A 25,714-nucleotide genomic window follows, 5' to 3' on the forward strand; every position below is an offset into this window, starting at 1 on the left:
ACTGAGTTAGTGTAAACATGGGTGAATGATGGTTAGCATAGACTTAGTTGGCTGTTACCTTACGACTTAACGACTCCATAAATGCACAATTAGCTATTTTTGATGCAAACGTAATCATAAGCAACAAATTACGAATAAAAATTGTGATGAGATACACTGAACATTATGTTCAAGCACTAATAAAAGGAAAATAAATTGCAAGCAAAAAAAATGCTTACTTGTTTTAAAATAAACATATCAGATTATGTACAATTTCCATCAAAAGCTAAGAGCTACAGTCCATGTCATGCTTGGAGTCTCAGCATGCATCACTACAGAAACCAGACAATGGTGATTCAGTGCACGTAGTTCAATCTAAATTGAGAACTAGAAAATTCTACAATAGACCAAAGGGCAGCTTGTTTGTGTTGGATACCTGGATAATCACCCGGCGGCGAATGACCCGGGTAGTTACAGTCTCCTCATCAGAACTGCTTTCCTGTTCCCCCAATTCTTCAACTATCTCCTGGTGAAAACAGTCAATCAGTCATCATTTACTTTGTGTGTGTGTGAGTGTGTGTGTGTGTGTGTGTGTGTGTGTGTGTGTGTGTGTGTGTGTGTGTGTGTGTGTGTGTGTGTACACTTACAGTTTACACACCCGTAATTTTGTAGGTTTCCTCTGGAAGCTTCCATTTCTTTCTATATATTTAACTGCCCATTATAAATTGCTGCTGGTATGTTTTTGAATAGCAGAATTTGGGAGAAATTGATAAGAACACTTGGAAAATAAATTAGAATGAGTGCAGATACTTTTTGATGTGTGGGCTCTGTTTATGTGATGCTTGACTCAATGACACTAATTATATTTTGTTTTACGCACGATGTTGTGCTCAGGAAATGCAGACAATAAATAAAGTTCTTTTCTGAGAAAAATCTTTCCAGATTTATTTGTGTTTATTTATCTAACACAAATGAGAATCAAAAATACTCAGCCATATTGGCCCAGTCTGTGGTATTCAAGCAGAGGCAGGGGTGACATTCCACTCTACTTCCTTTTATCCACATTAGAAAATGGAACATCTTTTAATTTTCCTCTGCATTCATGTAGCTGAGATAAAAATCAACAATATATTACTCCTGAACTCTGTATTTACTACTCAGATCTATTAAACACATCGACAAACTACCAATGTAAAACTGGTTTTATGAAGATTAAATTATGAGTTAGATTTATTCAGTTCAACTGGAGACAGCCTACTTCAAACAAAAATTGCCTTGTAGCAGAAAGGATGTTTTGCACAAAAATGGACACCTATTTTTCTGTTGCAGAAAGGTGGATCTGGGTTCAAATTATTTATATGTTAATTGAAAAATGTTAATAAAAGGGTTAAGGAATGCACCTTGGAATAGAAGTAGCTTTTAAACTTTATGTAGAGTCTGAAAAAGAAAAGCAAATAGAGAGCTAAAGAGAATGATTTTGGAAGATTGAATTCATGACTAGCCTAGCCTGCTAAGGAACTACCAGCTTGTGACTTGGTTGAGGAAAGGAATTGGCAAGAGGCCAGAAATACAAGTTTTCGGTGAATTTCATCTCTGGTGAAAGCTACAAAGATATGGATGGAGAATGCCACAGACAGGTCGAAATAAGAAAGTGAAATGAAAGGGATCCAGGAACCAGGTGACAACATAAATCAACCAGAAAAAGGGTTTGATTATTTCAATTATGTGAAAGTTGGCATATGGAGAAATTCTACAAAAAATATTGGAACACGACATCTTTATTTTAAGCGAAAATCAGATGACCAGTTTTTATTATTCTACCAGCCATAATTAAGTTAGTGATAACAATTTTGTACAGCATCATTGTGCAGCTAGTAGATCTGTTATCCCATAGTCGGCAACTGGGTTAATGTTAGCCTTGAGTTTGTATATGAGTGAGTAAGGTTCCCATCACATCCTCTCACACCCACAAAAACATACACTTGGTCGGTTAACTGACCGTTGTAAATTGTGGATGAATGGGAGGGAGATGGGGTGGAGTTGATGGGAATGGAGGAAGAATATAATAGATTAGGGTAAGAATACTGTGAGAATAGATACTTGGTGGCCAGTGTGGACTTCTTGACCTCTTTCCATGCAATATCTCTGATTGCTTAACTCAAATAAAATTGATCTTTGAAATGGCTGAATTGTTGATGTAGAGAAAAAAAACCTATTCTTTTACACTGCTACTTGCCCAGTCATATTCCAGAAGTCAATAACCTGCTTCCCGCGTTTGCACTATTGACTCTGTAATAAGAGAGAAGCAATCGGTAGTGTAGACATACAAAAGTCAAAGACACCAGTTCCCAAGAATGTAATCCTGCAGTCTTGAATATAAATGTAGGTAGTTTTTCTCACACAAAATTGTATAAACAGAATGTTCAGTACTTTGCAGTTTTACTGCAGCTTTTTACCTTTTCTAGTGATTCTTCCTCAAAAGATTTCTTAATGTTCTCTGGCTCATTCTCTGTGGTTTCCCCTATAGTGGGACCAGCTGTTTGGGCAGGCTGTAAGCCCTCATCAGGCTCCTGTATAATTGGATTTTGTTCATCAATTCTCAAGTTTACCAACTCTGTAGATTCCACATCTGCCTCTTCTTCATCCTGAATATCAGATTTCTCTACTTCCCTGGACTTGCCTTGATAGAAGTCAGAATCTTCACCAGAGGATGTAAAGTCTTCATCCTTCACTCTGTCCACAAAGAATTAAATTGTTACAGGTATCAGGATTTTAGTAACAATAGGCTGATACTGAAACTCTTTTGACAAATGAGATGATTATTGACTTCAAGAGAACTTGCACCATTCTCACCCCTCTTTATGCTGGCGGCACAGCGTGGAAACTACAAGCGGTTTCAAACTCCTATGCTTGCACATCTCACACAACCTCCCACAGTCCTAGCAAACATCCTACACTGTCAGGACAGCTTAGCAACATCTCCACTTTCAGAAAAGAGCTGGACTGTGCACATCATGCTACAGATACACAACAGAGAGCAACCTGTCAACATGCATCACTGCACGGTGCAGAAACTGCTCTGCAGTGGAAACCGCCCAACACATCATTGGCACAAGCATACCCACCATCAAGGACAGATATACAGAAAGGTACCAGAAAAGGACCAGTAACATAATGAAAGATCCCACCCACCTGCTCATAGACTGTTTGTCTAACTCCCAGGGCCTGTCATTTACGCCAAGACCACCAGAGTCAAAAACTGTTACTTTCCCCAAGCAGTAAGACTGATCAACACATCCACCCATCATAAAGAAACTGTAATAATATCATAATTCTGTTATCAATTCAAAATCAATCACTGCGAAGCACTCCAAATATTTTTCAACAAAATCACTACAATTCACTTTTAAACAAATAAAAAATCAGTACCATTTGATTTCAAATGAGACAGGGAAAAGAATTCCCATCTCCCACTGTGGAGTTATTGTGTAGCTGCATGTGCCACATCTAAATCTCTGGTTACAAATGGTACTTTTGAGTTTGTTTCAGATCTACACCTTGTCAGAGCTGTACTTAGCAACTCCGTCGTAAGTGTAAAGTGAGTAGAGCAGGGGGCTAAGCACACAGCCATGTGGTGCTCTTGTACAGATGGAGATTGTGGAGATGTTGTTGCCAATTTGAACTACTGGGGTCTACAAGTGAGGAAATCCAGGATCCAACTGTACAAAGAGGTATTGAGGTCAAGGTTTTGAAGCTTATTGACTCATTTTGAGGGGATTGTAGGATTGAATGGTGAGCTGTGTCAATAAAGAGCATCCTTATATATGCATCTTTGCTGTCCAGATATTCTGGAGTTGAGTGAAGAGCCAATAAGATGTGGACCTGTTGTTCCAGTAGGCAACTTGGAGTGGATCCAAGCTGGTTCTCAAGGAGGAGGTATTTATTTATTTTTGATACAGCACAGAATAAGCTCTTCGAGCCACACCATCCAGCAACTCCCTGATTTATTTCTAGCTTAATCATGGGACAATTGTTAAAAACAGACCAGACTTCTAAAACAATAAATGCAATTCGAACAAGAGTAAATAAAATTACTTATAAACCTTTAGAAATTAATGGAACTTTTAAGAATTTTTATTCTGAGTTGTATAAATCAGAATTACAAAATGATAATGTCAAGATAGAAAGGTTTTTATCACAAGTAACACTTCCAAAATTAAACACGGAAGAACAGAAGGGATTTGATATGCCTTTTACATTGAAAGAGGTCGAAGATGCCCTAGGATCACTTCAAAGTAATAAATCTCCAGGAGAAGATGGTTTTCCGCCTGAATTTTATAAAAAGTTTAAAGATTTATTAATTCCTCCTTTTATGGAGTTAATACATCAAGCGGAAAGAACGCATAAACTTCCAGAATCTGTTTCGACAGTTATTTTAATAGTATTGCCAAAAAAAGATAGAGATCTTTTAAAGCCAGCTTATAGACCTATTTCTTTATTAAACACTGATTATAAAATAATAGCAAAAATCTTATCTAACAGATTATCTAAATACTTACCAAAATTAGTACATATGGATCAAACAGGATTTATTAAAAACAGACAATCGGCAGATAATGTAACTCGGTTATTTAGTATAATTCATTTGGCACAAAAGAGGGAGGAAATGAGTGTGGCAGTTGCTTTGGATGCAGAAAAAGCATTTGATAGATTGGAATGGGATTTTTTATTTAAAGTATTGGAAAAATATGGATTAGGAGTATCTTTTATAAAATGGATTAAAACCTTAAATATTAATCCCAAAGCTAAAGTAGTGACAAATGGTCAAATTTCAACACCATTTCAGCTAACAAGGTCAACTAGACAAGGTTGTCCATTATCACCTGCTTTATTCGTGTTGTCAATAGAACCATTAGCTGAAATAATTAGAATGGACCCAGATATTAAGGGTTTTAGAGTTAATCAATAAATTTTGTGCTTCCCCTTGAAAATAGTGAGCAACACATGGAAGGATTATTTCCTTGGTTCAGTTTATGTAAAGATATCAAACTCAGTGTGGATGATATTAGCACAATCAATATATGATACAGTACTCAAAAACTTATACCTGCAAATGCTGGAAATCTGATATGTGAACAGAAAATGCTGGACATACTCAAAAGGTCAGTCATCATGTTTGGAAAGAGAAGCAGTTTATGTTCCGGGTTGGAGACACATTGCCTTTTCTCTTTCTTTTTCAACATATCCTGTGTATAAGATGATGAGAGGCATCGATTGTGTTCCTTAACTGAAATGGTTAACACAAGCGGCATAGTTTTAAGGTGCTTGGAAGTAGGTACACAGGGGATGTTGAAGGTAAGTTTTTCACATATAAAGTGGTGGGTGCATGGAATGCGCTACCTTAGATGGTGGTGGAACAGATACAATAGGGTCTTTTAGGAGACTCTTAGATAGGTACATGAAGCTTAGAAAAATAGAGGGCTATGTGCAAGGGAAAATTGAGACAGTTTCTAGAGTAGATTACATGGTTGGCACAACATTGTGGACTGAAGGACCTGTAGAGTACTGTAGATTTTCTATGTTCTATATCCCGGCTATGAGACCCACGCCATGAAGATCATTTGTTTAGCAGTGGGAGCTTGTCCCCACTACCACCATTTGGCTATGACTACCTTTGGAGCCAGGTCCAACTGCTTATGCCCGGCGGAGCTGTTCTCACTGACAGGAGAAAGGGCAAAGGCTGGCCACTGGCACCTTAAAACCAGTTGCTTTGGCCAGTTGGGGCTCGTTAACCACGGATGGTAGCTCATCTAGGAGAGGGAAAACTCTGATTTCAAACCTCCGCTGCCTTGAGGCTATACCCACACACGGGAAAGGCTTTGGGAGTGAACCCAGAGGAAAAATCCGGAGTCGGAGTCCCGAAGGTGGCTGACCGCTGTACCCAGCACCGGCACGGCAACTCCTGCGATGCTGCTGGCACCGAACAGTACCGACTTCCGTCGTTCCTCTGGACCCGTCATCAGTGTGGGGGGGGGGGGTCCCACTGCATGGGCAACAGACGAATCTCCATATCAACTCTGCCCTGGCTTGCACCCTGGAGAGACCAGTCTCAGTGACTACTAGAGGTGCAGTACCCACGGTCGACCACGACCGATGGAGGCCACACACACACACACACACACACACGCGCGCATATTATATATATATCCTGGCTGAGCAGCTGAGTGTTTCTAGAATTACCTGCTTTCATGCTTTACTCACATATTAATAGAAATTGGAAGTCAGAACTATTGCAGAACAATGTCTCGTAAGGAGACATTGGATTGTGCATACAAGAACATTATGCTCTTGTATGAATGTTGAATAATCCGAATCGACTTCCTTTAACAATTCTACCCTGCACGTGTACCAAATTTCATCCCACTGCACCAAAATATTAGACAAAACAAGTCTTACACAGATTTTTCCTTTTGTTTATCGGTAAGTACTGACTTTTTTGCTTCAGCTTCATTTTCCTTCTGAGCTTGCCCAGAGTACTCAGAGATGAATAGCTCCTCTCCTGACTTGTTCAGCTGTTCCTTGGTCTGTGCATTGGTTTCCTGAGGCTTGCCACAACTGATGGAACTATCTTCCTCCAAGACAAGAGGTGGTTGTGCTCCAAAGCCCTCAGTACGTCGTTCACTGGAAACTTCTACTAGATCCCTTGAGCAGGAATACTCTTTAGAAGTCTGCTGTCCCAGTCGTGTGATCTTCGGACTGTAAAGGTCTTCAGAAAGTGCAGAGAAACCTAGAAATGGAGAAAACAAAGTGGTTATAACAAAGATCTACTTTAGTATGCAGAAATATTAATAGGTTCAAATTGTGAATAACCCACTTATTGTTCATCTTTAAATGAAATCACATTTAAAATTCTAACAAATACTTTATTTCTCCATGCTCTTCAGATAAGCCAGTACTGGAAATATGCAAGTTCTAGAGCCTAACAGCCATTAGTTATTGGACCCATTCCCAACTGCAAATCTAACCTAGACACTGTCTCAAGACAGTACCTTTGTGCTTAAAAACATGTGACACAATGGAACAGTGAAATAAGACTGAATCTGCTATTCACGAGGAGAGAGAATGCATCAATGGAATGAGTGCTTAATGAAACTATTATTAGATTAGGCTGGCTGACAAAGGAAGAAAATAATGTTCATGGCTTTTAAAAGGTACAAAAATTAAAATTGCAATTTCAGGAAAATATAACATAGAAACATAGAAAACCTACGGCACAATACGGGCCCTTCAGCCCACAAAGCTGTGCCAAACATGTCCCTACCTTAGAACTACCTAGGCTTTACCTATAGCTCTCTGTCCAGGAGTCTCTTAAAAGAACCTATTATTTCTGCTGCGGGCAGCCCATTCCACACACTCACGATTCTGTGTAAAAAACTTACCGCTGACACCTCCTCTGTACCTACTTCCAAGCACCTTAATATTAAGTGCTCTCATGTTAGTCATTTCAGCCCTGGGGAAAAGCCTCTGACTGTCCACACAATCAATGCCTCTCATAATCTTGTACACCTCTATCAAGTTACTTCTCATCCTCTGTTGCTCCAAGGAGAAAAGGCCAAGTTCACTCAACCTATTCTCAACCTGGTTAAGTCCCCCATGACTACCTCTCCAGCATAATTTTCCAGCTGTTTCTCTGCTGAATTTCTCTAATGTGTAGTTTGACTCCTAGCGAGGTGAGGCTGATTATAGGGCAAAATTGCAGTCAACAGGAGAGTTGCAATGTAAAAGGTGGTCAGAATCAAAATGGGTGAATACAGGATTGAAGGAATTATATTCAAATGCACACAGTCTACAGAATAAGGTAAATGAATTTGTAGCACAATTACAGATTGGCATGTATGATGTTGTAGGCATCACTGAATCATGGTTGAAAGAAGATTATAGCTAGGAGCTTAACGTCTGAGGATACACATTACAGTGGTGCTAGAAAGTTAGTGAACCCTAGAGAAGTTTTTCTATTTCTGCATAAATATGACCTAAAATGTGATCAGATCTTCATGCAAGTCCTAAAACCAGATAAAAAGAACCCAATTATATACAGTAAATAACACTAAAACATTATACTTGTTCATTTATTTATTGAGAAAAAATGATCCAATATGACATGTCAATAGAATAAAGGAGGATAGTGATCTTAAGGTAAATATCTTTGGATCAAGAGGGGGTGGGGATGTTGGCCAGAAAGAACTACAGTCTGCCTATCAGTGAATTTGAATGAATCAAGGACAGTGAAGGCAGACAAGATCTTGTTCTTGCCATAAGGGAGGAGATAAAGGCTACCAATTAATGAAGAGATTGTGCTCTCCATTTTGTATGTTGGTTGCTTGGGATGATCAGTGTTTTAAAGTCAACTCAATAATGCCTCAGGTAATTAGGGATTCCAAATAAGTTAGTTGTGAGGTGTTTTTTGTGTTTGATATAACATCCAGGTGTGTGAATGTTGGCCTGTGTCTGGTCTTTGTGTTTCAAGCTGGTTGCTGATTGAGAACAAAGAGCCATGAATTACCGATTGTCACTTGCTGGGAAGAGGGCAATAATAATTGGATGTTGGCTTAGAGCAGGGCCAATTAAAAGGTGTTAAAGGTCAGACACATGACCTACAGCAATTGACAATGGAATGCAAAATTTGAATTGGTAAGAAATGAATATAAAAGCAGATGCTACAAGTCTGCTGGCAGCGGTAACTGTAGGACAGGGGTCAGCAACCTTTACCACTGAAAGAGCCATTTGGACCCGTTTCCCACAGAAAAGAAAACACTGGGAGCCACAAAACCCGTTTGACATTTAAAATGAAATAACACTGCATACAACATTTTTTTTGCCTTTATGCTATGTATAAACAAACTATAATGTGTTGCATTTATGAAATCGATGAACTCCTGCAGAGAAAACGAAATTACATTTCTGCATGCAACAAAAACATCTTGAACTCCGAAAAAAAGACGTTGGGTTGAAGGTTACTTTTAAGTAAAATACTCAATGTCTATTTGAGTCCTTCTTGTATTTATGAAAAACGCCGAACTTAAATTTTCCGCCAGCAGCAAACCAAAAATAACGTCAGCCAGGTGTCAACCTGAAAAATAAAAGGACTATTTCACTGAACAATGAAAAAATATGAATATATGTAAAATAATAGGCAATTAAAATATTTATCATACTTGGTTAATGGGATTTCTGCTCCTGGACCTCAGTGCACAGCGTCTGCACATTAGGGCTGTATGACGTCACCTTCATCTTTACACAGGATCGCAAGCTGTCATCTGTGAGGCGTGCGCGATGCTTGTTTTTAATAAAGTTCATGTTGGAGAACACCTGCTCACATACATATGTGGATCCAAAGATCGACAGGACTCCAAGCGCATAATGTTTACATAAATGTCGGGGATAGCATTCCATGTTTCGAACACGCTTGTCTGGTTTGCGGAGGTTTTCAGTATCACTCCATTTGTGATTCTGAGCAAGAACGGCCTTCTGACGGGCAACATCTTCAAGGTCTGCTGTCAAGTGTCTAAACTTGGACACCCATAGTCTTTGTCGGCTATGTCGGCCAGTTCCATCTCAAGATCAGGTTGACTCACACCTGCCAATGCAGTCGTATTCAGTAGGGATGGATCAATGCTTAGGGGAGTGACCGGGAAGGATAATGTGTTTTTTTCCTCTCTGAACTCACAGAAGTGTTTCCCAAACGATGTTTGCATTGCGATGATTGCAGAATGTAAATACTCCGAATTTATCATGTCGTGACCTTGTTTGAACTCTCTCAAATTGGGGAAGTGAGACAATGTGCCTTTCTGTAAAGCTCTGGCAAGCACTGTCAACTTGCGCTCGAATGCCAAAACATCCTCCAACATGTGTAGGGCTGTACGTCCTTTCCCCTGAAGAGCTGTGTTCAGCGTGTTCAGGTGCGCTGTCATGTCTACCATGAAGTGTAGCTTTTCCAGCTACTCTGGCTGTTCCAGCTCAGGAAAGGTGAGCCCTTTGCTGCCCAGGAAAGTTTTCACTTCTTCCAGACATGCAACAAAGCGTTTCAGCACCTCCCCTCTGGACAGCCAGCGATAAAAACACGTTGTAGCGGTGTGTTACACGCAGTCAGTAAACTGCAGTCAAAGATAACTTTTATTCGAACTAAACAGCCTTGCTTTTAAGCCTCCCTCAACCCGCCCCCCATTGGCGCGGATGCTCCAAAAGACACATACTCACAAACCCCCGTAGGCTATCTCCCTTAGCCTAAACGCTGGCTAATTGTGAGCTGGTTCGGATGTGCCAGGAAATGGGTCGCCACAACGTTTTATTTAGATTGTACAAGATCACCATAATCTTCAAATTTAGAATTACATTTCAAAACTAACAAACTAACATAAAATACATTTTAATTAAATACTCACCATTTATTTTCCAAAGCCACAGGGAGCTGCAGCACAGAGATGAAAGAGTCGCATGCGGCTCCGGAGCCACGGGTTGCCGACCCCCGCTGTAGAACAACTATTGTGTGTGTGAGGTTCTTTGTAGACCCATTTAAAATATCCATGTGTCTGACACATGAATATTTAAAATGGGTCTACAAGGAACATGTGGCCAGCAGCAGAAACTCCTTTTTAACTCCTATTACAGTTTCTGTTCTTTGATTGTCAATGGAAGGTCAGGAAAACTTAGTTGGTGTGCACACAGGTATTCGTTGTGTAAGTTCATGTGCTCTTCCATTGAGACAATAAAGATACTTGTCCGTAATTACAGATTCTTGCTGTGCCTCCCTGGTCATTATTATAAGGGATGATTCTTGTAACAGTCTTATGGGTGACGTAAGGGGGGGTCAGCAGTCTGTGCAGGGTTACCCTGTGTCCATTCTTCTCAGCAACAAGTATACCCCTTTGGATACTGCTGGTGCAATAAGCTACCAGGGCACAGCAGCAGCAGCCAAGCCAGTGGCACTGTGACACTCAGCAAGGAAAGACAGAGTCAGGCAGTGATAGTGATAGGAGAGTGCATAGTTAGGGGGATGGATAGGAGATTCTGTGGCCACGGGGGAAATGCCTGAGTGCCTGTTGCTCGGCATGCCAAGGGTTCGGCCTGAGAGTCTGGTTCGGATTTGAAAGCCTAGTATCTTGGAACTCTGGAGACGGGCGGATCAAGGTTCAGTGTCATGGCAGGAGACCTGTGTGTCATCGGGGGAGTCAGAAAATCTACTGCTGTGTGTTGAAAGACCTCGGATCTTTGAGATCTTTGGGAACAGAACTCGGAAAAAGTGATGTAACAGACTTTTAACATCATAAACCAGGGAGTTGTTTGTTATGTCTCCCCGCTTGCTGGGAAAATGGAGACACCTCTTTCTCCCTTATTAGGGAGAGAGAGAGCCAGTGGTATGTTGAATGCTGGGTGAAATGCTAAAATTTTGGTGAAACTGCAAGTCTGTGCCTTTGCTATTGCTTTGCTCACGCTTGGGTGCTCGGTGGCGGTACCAATGCTTCCTATTTTTTGCCAGTGGGGGGGGGGGATTGTTGCTCGGTGCCGCTTACACGTGGGAGGGAGGGGAGCTGGGGGTTGGAACTTGGGGTTTAACTGTTTAACTGGGGTTTAAATGTTTAACTGTCATTCATTTTTTGGGGCACTTCCCTGTTTTTGTGCATGTTTACAAAGAAAAAGCATTTCAGGATATATATTGTATACATTTCTCTGACATTAAATTGGACTTTTGAACCTCTAATGTGTTGCCTCCCAGGTGCTCAGGTCCAGGATGTCTCAAAGTGGCTGCAGAATATTTTCAAAGGGGTGGTGCACAGCCAGAAACCATGGTGCACATTGACACCAATGACATAGGTAGAAAGGGGAAAGAAGTACTGTTCAGAATTTATAAGGAGTCAGAAAAGAGGCTGAAGAGCATGACTTACAAGTTAGTAATATCTGGATTACTCCCAGTGTCAAATCCTAGTTAGGGCAGGAATAGGATGATAGTACAGATGAATGAGCAACTGAGGAATTGGTACCGGGGCAGTGTTTTAGGCTCTTGGATTATTAGACTGCTTCTGCCTGTACAAGAGGGATAGGTTGTACCTAAACTGGAAGGCAACCAATGAGTAAACCAGCTAGACAGGGCAATGGGAACTAGAGCATCACATCAGAAAGTGGAGAGGTGGAGTGGAAGGTAAAAACAGGCAGGAGCAAGATAATACATATGATTAGACAGATAGTTAGAAATGTGTGCATTTTAATGCTAGCAGTATTATAGGTAAAGGTGTACTGAGTTCCATGTTCCATGATGTTCTTATGCTGTACTGTACAAAACAATAAAGGTTATTTAGGAAGAACTTAGAGATAAGGAAGGTAGGATCATCTTAATACAATTATATTAAAGGAGCCACTAAGAGCCAATGGGAATTAGAGAAGTAAATATGCAAGAATATCACAGAAACAAGCAGGAATAATAGAATGCTAAGAGTAGGTACTGTTAATTTGCCTAATATGGACTGAGATGGACAAAATGCTTCGGGATGAGATGGTGCAGAATTTGCTACGTGTGTACAACGAAGGTTTTTGAAGCAACATGTGGGTGACAGTATTAGAGAAGAGATTGTGGTGAACTACATATACCTGTCTGGACACACCCCCTGCTGACTGCTCCTGTTGCTCCTCCCACAGACCCCTGTATAAAGGCGATCAAGGCCTGAGCCCGGCCTCTCAGTCTCCAGGATGTAGTATGGTGGTCACTCACTACTTGTTCCTTCTTCCAGTCAATAAAAGCCGATGTCTCGCCTTTACGTCTCAGAGTGAGTTATTGATGGTGACTATGATGTTTCAGTGGGAGAACACTTTGGCCATAATTCTTTTAAGTTATATAATAGTTATAAAAAAGATCAGTTGGTCCAAAAGTCAAAACGGAAGTCTTTTAGAAGTGTGATAGGAAGAGCTCAGGGCCAGTATGTTCCCCGTTCAAGTGAAGGGTAAGGATAGCAGATTAAGAGAATCCTGGTGTCCAAGGGATATTGAAGTGAAGGGATAAGGAAAGTGAAAGACACACGTCTGCCTTTGGTAGTTGTGATTGAGGGAGTCCCTTGAGTTGTATAACGCATGTACAAGTACATATAAGAAGGAAATTGGAGGACAAAAGGGTGAGTATCCCTAAAGAAAAATCCTAAATTAATCTAGAAGTGTATTAAATGCAAAAGGGTAGCTAGGGAGAAGAGAACTGATCCTCTTAAGGAATCACTGTGGTAATCTATGTGTAGAGAGAAAGGAGATTGATGAGGTCTTAAATTAAGTTTTCTCATCTGCATTTACCATGCAGAAGGACATGGAAGCTACTAAGTTCAGGAAAGAGAACAATGAATTCTTGCAGCATCACAAAAAACGATGTTAGATGGTTTGAAGATTTAAAGGTGGTTAATTCCCAGGAGCCTGATCAACTGTTTTCTAGGAAATTTGGGAAAGGAAGTGAAGTAATTGATTAGGCCCTAGCAGAGAGTTTATATCTTCTTCAGCCTCAGTTGTGGTAATGGATAGCTACTATTGTACCTTGTTTATAAAGTACTGCCAGGACAAATCAGGGATGTACAGGCTGCTGATCCTAACATCAGTGACAGGAAAATGACTTGAATGGATTCTGAGACATGGAATCTATCTGCATGGTTGTAGACGGGTCATATTCTTCATGGAGGTCGGTGACCAGTGGAGTGCCTCAGGGATCTGTTCTGGGGCCCTCCGCTTCGTGATTTTTATAAATGACCTGGATGAGGTCTTGGGGTCCGAGTCCGTAGGACGCTTAAAGCAGCTGTACAAGTTGACTGTGTGGTTAAGAAGATGTACAGTGCATTGGCCTTCATCAATAGTGGAATTTAATTTAGGAGCCAAGAGATAATGTTGCAGCTATATAGGACCCTGGTCAGACCCCACCTGGATTACTGTGCTCAGTTCTGGTCATCTCACTACAGGAAGGATGTGGAAAACATAGAAAGGGTGCAGAGGAGATTTACAAGGATGTTGCCTGGATTGGGGAGCATGCCTTGTGAGAATAGGTTGAGTGATCTTGGGCTTTTCTCCTTGGAGCGACAGAGGATGAGAGGTGACCTGAGTATAAGATGATGAGAAGCATTGATCATGTGGATAGTCAGAGGCTTTTTCCCAGGGCTGAAATGGCTAACACAAGAGGGCACAGTTTTAAGGTGCTTGGAAGTAGGTACAGAAGAAATGTCAGGGATAATTTTTTTAAACAGAGCGTGGTGAGTGCATGGAATGGGCTGCTGGCAATGGAAATTGAGGCGGATACGATAGGGTTTTTAAAGAGACTCCTGGATAGATACTTGGAGCTTAAAAAAAAGAGGGCTATGGGTAACCCTCGGTAATTTCTAAAGTAAGTACATGTTCGGCACAGCTTTGTGGGTCGAAGGACCAATATTGTGCTGTAGGTTTTCTATGTTTCTATGACTGGAAAGGTAAGGACTGATGAGGCATGGTTAACATGGCTCAGTGTGTGGGAAATGATGTTTTATGAATTTGAGTAAATTTTTTAGAAGAGGTGACAAAGATGAAGACAGGGTAGTGGATTTTTCCACACTGCCTTCTGCAAGGCTTTTGCAGGTCCAGAAATTGGAATGTTTGACTGTTATACAACCATACATAAATACTCATGATAACAGCCAAAAGAAACAGTGTTACTACACGGCCAAGATGTAAAACACAGTATCAACAATTATACACAGCAAGGCACACATAGTGTGTATCGGAAAGCAGTAAAATGCAGTCACGCAAAAAAAAATTGCCCAAGTCCCTGAGTCCATGACAGCTGCAGCAACCTGCAGTCAAGCACAATACATATTGTCTTCTGCTAAGCAAACACTGAAGAGCAGCACCAACTCCAGCATGCACATTGTGTCACATCGCCTCAAGCTCTTCTGTGGAGTACCCAACTCTGACATATCTCTCCTGCACACAGACAGCACCACAAACATATGGGATTCACGTTGATCTACCCAACTGGATACATAACTGGCTTGATGGTAGAAGGCAGAGGATGATGTGGAAGGTTGTTTTTCCAGACTAGAAGCCTGTAATCAGCGGTATGCTGCAGGGATTGGTGCTTTGGCTCTTGCTATTTGTCTTGCCATACTTGCTATTCATGCCATCTACATTCTCATACAATGATATGCATGGGAATGTATGTGGCATGATTAGCAATTTTGTAGATCTCAGGAAAAACTGGTGGTGCTGTGAATCTTAGAAAGTCATATAAGATTGCAACAGGATGTGGATCAACCTAGAAACTGGGTAAAGGAATGGGGATCAGGGCAGGAATATGGGGAGTGTTGTTGAACAGTGAGACAGTGGGGGTTAAGTACATAGTTCCCTTAAACTGGCAAGGTAGACAGGGTATGAAGAAGCCATATGGCTTGCTGTGGCACTGAACAAAAGAGTTGGGACACCATGTTACAGTCATATGAAATGTTGGTTAGGATACCATGGAATGTTGTGCATGGTTCTGCTCACTACACTATGGGAAGGATAAGATTAGGATAAAGACGGTGCAGAATGGTGTTGCTGGGACTAGAGGATTTGAGTTATATGAGGTATTGGATTGCCTGTTTCTCTGCAGCAAAAGGGACTGAGGGGTCTATAGAGGCTTATAGAATTATGCCGGATATGGACAGCGTAATCAGTCCTTTCCTCAGGATAGTGGAGTCTAAGATGAGGGGCGTCAAAGAGGGAAAGAGAGTTTGAAGTCCAAGCTCTTCACATAGGGTGTAGGGTATATAGAACAAGCTACTAGAGGAGGTAGCAGAGGCAGTTTCAATGACAATGTTCAAAAGCCTTTTGGACAGGTACTCGGATAGGAGCAATTTAGAGGGATATCGGCTAAATGCAGGCAAATAAAATTAGGTTGGAAAAGTATCTTGGTCCATGGATGAGTTGAGTTGAAGTACGCATTTCTGAACTGTATAATTCTATGAATTAATGAAAACCTTCATCTCCAAGATTGTTCACCTCATTACTAGTTATGGCTTGATACCAAAGGGTAGTGTATTAGATGTACCTAGTCTCTGTGTTTCCCTACAACTAATATTTAAGTTAAGCAACTTTCCTTTGACCCCACCAACCAAGATACCAAGATATCACATCCAAACACGTGGTCATGTCAAAAAAAATTTCACTAATTTCCTTGGTAGTGCACTGGGGAAAATTTTCTATTTCCTCCAATGGCAGAGAACAACTGATTCAATTGTACAACCATCAATGTTTGAAATTAAAAAAAAGGAATTTTCAGCAGAGTGCAAATGGACTGACTGATCCAATCCTCACAGTACATGCTGCAACTTGAAAGAAACTTCAACACCCAAGTTGATTTACTGTGAAATATGCATTCACCTTCACTGTGATCTTGGACTATTGTCTGCTCAATCTCTGCATAAGTACGGGAAACATGTTCTTTGCTGGGTGATGTTTGTGTGGTTTCCAGCAGACTGATAATATCCAGTCGATTAATTTTGTTCAAGGACTGCAATAGCTTTTCATCTTGGAAAGAAAAGAGGAAAAAGTAAGTAAACAGGAAATCACTGATCTTCATGGAGCTGTACAATACATAACACCACTCCTACATGAGTATCAATGAATGAATGAATGAATGAAATTAATTTATTTTGTTCAGTACAAACATAACAAAAAAGCATGATTTACAACGATTATTTCATTGGACAAAAGTACAACAAAAACATAGATATTCTTTAAAACAAACTGAAAGGGTGTAGGCTGAAGCTACAGCTTATTATGCCTACCCCTGTTACTTATATAACAACATATTTGGTGTCAATCATCACATCAAAAACAAAAAATTTCATAATCTTTTAACATAAAATCCAATTCCAAATATCATTTATTTATATTACTCCCATTCATTTTAAATCATGTATTATATTTGTTCACTAAATAATTTTTTTAAACTCGTTAAGTGTAGTGCATGTTTTTAAATTCTTACTACAATTGTTCCATGGATTCACCCCTCTGACTGAAGTACAATGATTTTTTTACATGTAAAGGGGGTTTCTTCTTTTTCTTTGTTACTGTGTATGTAATCAAAATGGCTTCTTTGTTTTGTTAAAAGCAGGAATGCTTCTTTGTTGGGAGAGAGTGCTGGAAGCTTGTTTGGATTAAAATTTATTGATAACGAGAATTGTATTCCTTTGTAAACCAATTGGCATTAATGTTGTTCTTTCTTCTGAGTCTGTAAGCTATTGTTGGCGGGCTTTTGGGGAGATCAGCACGAGGGGTTGAGAGAGAGAGGACATGATGCTGTAAACTGGGCGAGGAATGGACCCCAAGCAGGGGTCCAAGGCCAGGAGGTACCCCAAGGAGAGGAGATGAAGCTAGATGTGCTTGGTTGACCACTTCGGATGGTCCTAAGCTGCGAGTCGAGGAGTTCAGAGGGGATCGAATGGTGGCCAGAAGACTTCAATAATTGAGCTCCAACGGTTGTGCATGAAGTGGTTTGGACTTCGATAAGTTTGGCGCCTTTTCTTTATTTTTTTTCTTTCATATATACTGTATCGTTATTGTGTTGCCTTTATGGCAGTTATTTAGTTTATAATATTTTTGCTTAGTAATTCATTTGTTAGTATTTTCTAGTTAAAATTAGAATGGTTTAAAGTATATTCATTGCCTGTAAAATATATTGGCATGCGATGACGTCACATCCAGTTTCGCTGCGTCTTGTGGGAAAATACTGGTTTGGGATCAACACGAGGGTGGGGGCTCGCACGAGGGAGACCAGAGCAAGAAACAGACTCACGCAAGAAGTTGTTTGTATGCATTAGAAATCACAGTGAGAGCAACGCTTTAAGTTAATAGATAATTGATATGTTGAATTAAAATGTTAACGCCGATCCCGTTAAAAGTAACAACGGCCAATAAGGTTTACGTTTTCGTTAGTTAAAGAGTTGCGGATAGTTTGTGTTGAAGTGTATTTAAAGCGGTCCATGGCGTAGGTAGATTCTGACTGTATGCTGCACTTTAATGCAATGTAGTTGTAGTTTACTTTTACAAGTATTTACAATGTAAATGTGATATCAAGAAGGGAACAAATACTGTATCAATCTTGTATTGTTTTATCAACAGTTTTCACCATACATTAATGTGAAGAGTGAACAGTAAATGGTTAATCTTACTGTGACCTTGTTTTCATTGACTACGGTTTATCTCTGCGTTTAATTCGGTGTTTCATTACACCCGAGCGAGAACGCTACAGTTATTAATCACTTAGTTATAGTAACCTTTATAAATTGTACCCATTTAATCGCGTATGGTGTACTGTCTGTTTTTTGGGCGAGGCGGAGACATCACACAGCATCCACACCAGCTGGTTACCCAGTTTGGCGGGGCCGAAGGCTGCTCCCCCAGACGAGAATGAGTTGAGCGAGCCTGAGGCGACCCAGGGGGTTACATATATTTGTTCTTATCCTTTATTTTTGAAATATACATGTTCCTCTTAAATCATGTTGACTTTCTCTCATTCTAAACAACCTTTGGATACTTTATGGTAGCTGTCCATTTTTTACTTTATACATAATTTGCATTATTTTAAAATTTATGATATCTCTGTATTTTAGTTTAGTTGAATAAGTAGAAGATTGTTTGGCTCATAATAACTTGTCTTATTTACAATTCGTATAACTTTCTTTTGGAGTAGAAAATTGAATTTGTATTTGTTTTGTATGTATCACACAACATTCACACCACCCCTACAGGAGTATCATACAACAATCACACTACTACATGACTATACACAACAATCACACTATTTCTACATCAGTCTTGTAAATCACACCACCCCTACAGGAGTATCACACACAGTATCACACCACTCCTACACGAGTAGCATACAACACAGTATCACACCACTCCTACACGAGTAGCATACAACACATTATCACACCACTCCTACACGAGTAGCATACAACACATTATCACACCACTCCTACACGAGTAGCATACAACACATTATCACAAACCTCTTTCAGGAGTGTCATACAACAATCACCATTCCTACATGAATATCATACAATAATCACACCATTTCTACAGGAGTGTTGTACAACACAGTATCACACCATTCGTACATGGGCATCACGCAACAGTCACCCCACTCCTACAGGCGTATTGTACAACACAGCATCACCCCACTCCTACAGGCGTATTATACAACACAGCATCACCCCACTCCTACAGGAGTATCATACACAGTACTGCACCACTCTTGTATGAACATCATAGCTGCCAACCTACAACCTTGCACAACCTAATTCCATACACTGCACGCATTCAGATACAACACCTTCAGTCCTGTATTCACCCTTTTCAATTTGTCACACCATGCTCAAGCTTTTGAATCTGAACTTTGTCTGAGGTCTTACCAACATCCTCTCCACTAACTGTTCTGGCACTCTGCTTCACATCATGCCTTCAATTCTAGTTTAAACCCCACCATGTAACATCAACAAACCTTTCCACAAGGATTTTAGTCTGCCTCCAGTTCAGGTCCAAACTGTCAAATCTGTACTGGTCCCACCTTTGCTGGAAAAGAGCCCAATGATCCAAAAATCTTATGTCCTCCCTCCTACAGCAACTCATTAGCCATGTATTAAACTGTATAATCTTCCTCATTCTGGCCTCACTAGCACATGTCACGGGTAGCAATTCTGAGATCACAACCCTGGAGGTCCTGCCCTTTAACTTAGCAGCTAACCCCTGACCTCTTTATGCAGAACCTTGTCACTTGTCCTACCCATATCATCGGTATCTCATGGACCACGACTTCTGTCTATTCCCCCTCCCACTAAAGAATGCTGAGGACTTGATCCAAGATACCCCAGACCCTGGCACATAGGAGGCAACCTTCCATCCAGGAATCTCATTCTTGCCCACAGACTAACTAATGAATCCCCTATCACCATAGTATGCCTCTTCCTAGTCACAGATGAGACTCAGTGCTAGAAACTAATGTGACATTCCTCAGTTAGGCCATCTTTCCCCGTTTCTCGACAGCACCCAAGGTGGTATGCCTTTTGTTGAGGAGGATGACCACAGGGGTATTCTTATCTAGCTCCTTAAACCCATTCTCCTTTTTGGCTGTCACCCAGTTTCCTGTGTCCTGTACCTCGGGTGTAACTACCTCTCTGTATGTCCTATCTATCACCCCTCAGCCTCCTGAATGACCTGGAGTTCATCCAGTTCCAGCTCCAACTCAACATTGTTTGGTAGAAGCTGCAGCTGGATTTACTCCTCACAGACGTAGTTGTCAGAGACACTGGAGGTCTCCCTGCCTTCCCACATTCCACAAGATTATCTTACCTGACATCTCTACTGTCCGAGCTGAGCAGATACGAAGAAGAGAATGAAAATGTTTGAGCTTTGTTCTCCTTTGCTTTCGCTGAATGAAGCATCTCTTTGCTGAAGCCTCAAAGAGCTAAAGCCTTAGATCACCACTCTGACCATGTCCACTAAGAAGATGGCCACCGTGACGATTGCCGCTTTGCTTGCATCTGCCTTCTTTTAACTGGCTATTACTAATCAATTCCAAATGCCAATTGGCCAAAGCTCTATTACGCTGTTGCGAACCACTCCTGCCTTTTAACCTTGGGCAGTGGATAAGTATCCGAACAGGTTAGTAATCAATTATTCATTGATGCTTACATAGAAACACAGAAACCTACAGCACAATACAGGCCCATTAGCCCACAATGCTGTGCCCAACATGTACTTGCTACCTAAAGTTACCAATACCTAAAGTTACCATTACCTAAAGTTGCCAATAGCTCTCTATTTTTCTAAGCTCCATGTACCTGTCCAGGCGTGTCTTAAAAGATCCTAATTCTGGTCTCAATTTAGAAAATTTTTTGGTTTAGCGAATTTTTCATTATCATCTCCCATTCTCCTTAATTATTTTTTTTATCCCTTCCATGACTGACAAAGTCTTTAAAGATTGGGATGAACTAGGTATTAAGTGTTTTTGGGACCTGTTTATCTCAGGATCTCTTGCTTCATTTCACCAATTGTCAAATAAATTTGCACTCCCAAAAACACATTTTTACAGATACCTTCAAATTAGAGATTTTCTATGTTTCCAATTAGCTACTTTTCCTATAGGTCCTGATAAAAATTTACTGGACGATCTTTTAAATTTAAAACCTTTTGTTTATGCTTCTATTAACGGTATCTATAACTTGTTGATTGATTCTAGACAAGACTTTTTAGATAAAATAAAAAAAGCTTGGGAGGATGACCTAAATTGTCAGATTTCTGATGATAGATGGAATAAAATTCTTAAATGGGTTAATAAATCATCTTTCTGTGCTCGTCATTCTCTTCTACAATTTAAAGTGGTTCATAGAGCTTACATTTCTAAACAGAAGCTCTCCAGTTTTTACCCGAATGTTTCTCCACTTTGTAATAAATGCAACTCTGCTGATGCCTCTTTAATTCATATGTTTTGGTTTTGTCCTACAATTGAAAAGTTTTGGCGGGAAGTATTTCATACCTTCTCTCAACTTTTTAGGGTCCAATTTGACCCAAATCCCCTTACTGCCTTATTTGGTATTATTGCAAATGAAGATATAACTTTAAATACTCCTAACCTATAGGTTTTAGTTTTTACCTCTCTTTTAGCAAGAAGAGCAATCTTGCTTAAATGGAAGGAGTCTACCCCCCTACACATCTTCAATGGATACATGATATTATGTCTTATTTAAATTTAGAAAAGATCCGCTGCTCAGTCTTAAATTTGAAACAATCTTTTTATGATATTTGCGGACCTTTCCTAAATTACTTTACCAATTTATAAAGTTTAACAGTGCTCAGACTTTTATGTATATTTTTATCTTCTCTTCTTAAGTGAATATGTTTTTTTTCCTAATTATCCATTGTCATCCATCAGCTTTTTTCTTTGGTAGTTGGAAGGGGGTTGACTTTTTTAATATAAAAAATTTCTTTTATGATGTATGACTTATCTTTAAATCTTTGATTAGAGAGTGGTATACCTTTATGTGTTATGCTATAACATTTTGATCAATTTTATTACAATATATGAATGTACACAAGTTATGTTGAGATGTATCTATGTGTTGCACACTGTAAATCTTGTTTTTTTTTCTTCTGAATAAAAATATTGTAAAAAAGATCCTATTGTATCTGCCTCCACCACCATTGCCAGCAGCCCATTCCACGCATTCACCTCTCTCTGCATAAAAAACTTACCTCTGACATATCCTCTGTACCTACTTCCAAGCATCTTAAAACTGTGCTCTCTCGTGCTAGTCACCTCAGCCCTGGGAAAAAGCCTCTGACTATCCACACGATCAATGCCTCTCATCATCTTATACACCTCTATCAGGTTACCTCTCATCCTCCGTCACTCCAAGGAGAAAAGGCCGCATTCCCTCAACCTATTCTCATAAGGCATGCTTCCCAATCCAGGCAACATCCTTGTAAATCTCCTCTGAACCCTTTCTATGGTTTCTGCATCCTTCCTGTAGTGAGGTGGCCAGAACTGAGCACAGTACTCCAAATGGGGTCTGACCAGGGTTCTGTATAGCTGCAACATTACCTCTTGGCTCCTAAATTCAATCCCATGACTGATGTATGCCTTCTTAACCACAAAGTCAACCTGTGCAGCAGCTTTGAGTGTCCTATGGACTTGGACCCCAAGATCCCTCTGAACCGCCACACTGCCAAGAATCTTACCATTAATACTATATTCTGTCATCATATTTGACCTACTAACTCATCCCTCCACTTCCTCATCCAGGTCATTTATAAAAATGACAAAGAGTAGGGCTCCCAGAACAGATCCCTGAGGCACACCACTGGTCACCAACCTCCATGCAAAATATGACCCATCTACAACCACCCTTTGCCTTCTGTGGGCAAGCCAGTTCTGGATCCACAAAGCAATGTGATCCCTTGGATCCCATGCCATCTTACTTTCTCAATAAGCCTTGTATGGGGTTATCTTATCAAATCCCTTGCTGAAATCCATATACACTACATCTACTGCTCTACCTTCATCAATGTGCTTAGTCACATCCTGAAAAAAATTAATCAGGCTCGTAAGACATGAGCTGCCTTTGACAAAGCCATGCTGACTATTCCTAATCATATTATGCCGCTCCAAATATTCATAAAACCTGTCTCTCAGGATCTTTTCCAGCAAGTTACCAACCACTGAAGTAAGACTCACTGGTCTATAATTTCCTGGGCTATCTCTACTCCCTTTCTTGAATAAGGGAACAACATCTGCAACCCTCCGATCCTCAGTATCTCTTCCATCCTCACTGAGGCTCAGCAATCTCCTCCCTCACCTCCCACAGTAGCCTGGGGTACATTTCGTCCGGTCACAGCGACTTATCCAATTTGATGCTTTCCAAAAGCTCCGGCACATCCTCTTTCTTAATATCTATATGCTCAAGCTTTTCAATCTGCTGTAAGTCATCCCCACAATCGCCAAGGTCCTTTTCCATAGTGACATTGTAACACAACCCACATAAACAATGCACTGTGAGGTACATCTATGTGTATCATTGAAAATTCTCCAGTCTGATGTTTTCAAGCACAGCACAATTGTTGGCCTCTATTCAACTGTTACCAGTGCCTTATGAAGGTATCATGTTGGGTATGAAACCTAATGTCTGTGCTGCCACATTAAACACTGTGGAAAACCCCATGGATACCTTTCATGGAACATTCATTTTATCACTGATTACAAAATTCGGACTTGCATTACGACAATACTCAAACAGTGTACATCTTACCTGAAGCACAGTTGCCATCTCTTTCCATCCAATATTTTAAAAGTGCCTGGCTCTGGTCCACTAAGGAATTAGGGTTTTCAATTCTGATCTGATGAATCTGCTCTTCACTAAAATCCAGTTCTCTGGCCAGTTCTAATAAAAAAAAAAGGCAGATTTACAAATGGGAACCTCATAACAAAAGTATCATAATCACAAGAGATTCTGAAGATGCTGTAAATCTTGAGCAACAAACACATGAAATGTTAGAGGACTCAGCAAGTCAGAGAGCATCTATGGAGGGGAATAAGCAGTCAGCATTTTGGGCTGAAGCCTTACATCAGGACTGGAAAAGAAGGGAACAGAACCGAAAATAAGAAAGGGGTGTACAGAAATAGTACAAACTGTTAGGTGAAACCAGGTGAGGGGGAAAGCGGGTGAGGGGGAAAGGGGTGATGAATTAACAGGCTGGGAGGTGATAGGAGGAAGGTAAAGGGCTGAAGGAGGTGGACTCTGATATGAGCAGTCAGTGGATAAGGGAAGAAAGGAAAGGAGGGACACTAGAGGGAGGTGATGAGAAGGGGTAAAAGGGGAATCATGATGGGGAATGGAAAAGAGAGATGGGGAAAGGGGAAGAATTATCAGAAGTTGGAGAAATTGATGTTCATGCATTCAGATTGGAAGCTACCAGGATGGAAAATGAAGTGTTGCTTATAACTTGGTAACTTATATACTAGATCTGGTTCTACTCCATGCACTATACTTGAGCTCTCGCATGACCTTTATCCTCCTCCACTTTACTATCTGCTCTAACACTTTGGTTCCCTTCACCTGAAAATCTAGTTTAAACCCCCCGGAGCAGCACTAGCAAACCTTCCCACAAGGATGTTAGTCCCACTCCAGTTCAGGTGCAACAGGTCCCAACTTCCCTGGAACATGAAACATTGTCCAGAAACATGAAGCCCTCCCTCCTGCACCAACTCCTTAGCCACGTATTTAGCTGCATTATTCAGATTCAGATTCAGCTTATTGTCATTTAGAAGCCACAAATGCAATGCAGTTAAAAAATGAGACAACGTTCCCGCAGAATGATATCACAAAAGCATATGACAAAACAGACTACATGAGAAAATCTATGTAACATTTGGCAATCCCCAATCCAGAGTCCGGAGAGGCTGTTGTGTATTAATATCGCACTACCGTCTTAGCGCGTTCCTTGGAAAGGAGCTCCAATTCCACCAGACAAACAAGACCAAAAACTAAAGCTACAAGACCTGCACAAAACCACATAGTTACAACAGTACAAACAATAGCATAATTGATTATAAAAAACAGACTATGGGCACAGTAAAAATAGTCCAAAGATGTTAAAGGACTATAAGTTCAAAAGAAATCACCACACAGTTTCCACAAGTCCCCAGGGTCCTGACAGATTTGCCATCCCACACCAGCGGCAGAAGGGAATACCCCCGCTATGGACTTCCATGGCGCTGCCCGACTCAGCCTCGCAGACACAGCGCACAACGAAAGGTCCATTGAACCCAGCCTCGCAGACGCAGCACACACCGAAAGCGACCTGACCGCAGTGGACTCCGAGTCTGTCGAACCTCCAAGCCGATGACCATCCTCTCCGGCACAGCTTCTCTGAGCACCATCCTCTGCCGAGCGTATTAAGATGGCCCTGCCAATGGCCATAGGCAACGCGACCCCAAGGACTGAGGGCCTGTTCTTCCCAGTAAAGTCCCAGACCTCACAGCAGCAGCAGCAATGAAGAAGGTCTTCCTGGAGATTTCCAGATGTTCCTCCGTGCTCCCACATCCGTTTTCAATCGATTATGATTGTACACGGCACCCCACTTCATAAATAACAGATAATCAGCTCTGGAGTGGCTGCTGCAAGCTGTATCATGCCGCCATCTTGGA

The 25,714-nt window shown here is 40.7% G+C and overlaps 1 protein-coding gene across 2 annotated transcripts in view; it reads right to left on the reverse strand.

The window, feature by feature from the left end:
- The window catches only part of ank2b (ankyrin 2b, neuronal), an 801,710-nt gene that overhangs the window by 17,448 nt on the left and 758,548 nt on the right, over positions 1-25,714 (reverse strand). For both annotated transcript variants that reach the window (XM_059988791.1, XM_059988792.1), the window contains 5 exons: positions 23,817-23,948; positions 16,387-16,533; positions 6,436-6,766; positions 2,436-2,712; positions 416-505 (listed from right to left, as the gene is read on the reverse strand). In XM_059988791.1, coding sequence (XP_059844774.1) covers positions 416-505; positions 2,436-2,712; positions 6,436-6,766; positions 16,387-16,533; positions 23,817-23,948 — 977 coding nt within the window. The remainder of the gene's footprint in view (positions 1-415; positions 506-2,435; positions 2,713-6,435; positions 6,767-16,386; positions 16,534-23,816; positions 23,949-25,714) is intronic.

The sequence above is a fragment of the Hypanus sabinus genome, chromosome 14, assembly GCF_030144855.1.
Source record: "Hypanus sabinus isolate sHypSab1 chromosome 14, sHypSab1.hap1, whole genome shotgun sequence".
NCBI classification, from domain to species: domain Eukaryota; kingdom Metazoa; phylum Chordata; class Chondrichthyes; order Myliobatiformes; family Dasyatidae; genus Hypanus; species Hypanus sabinus.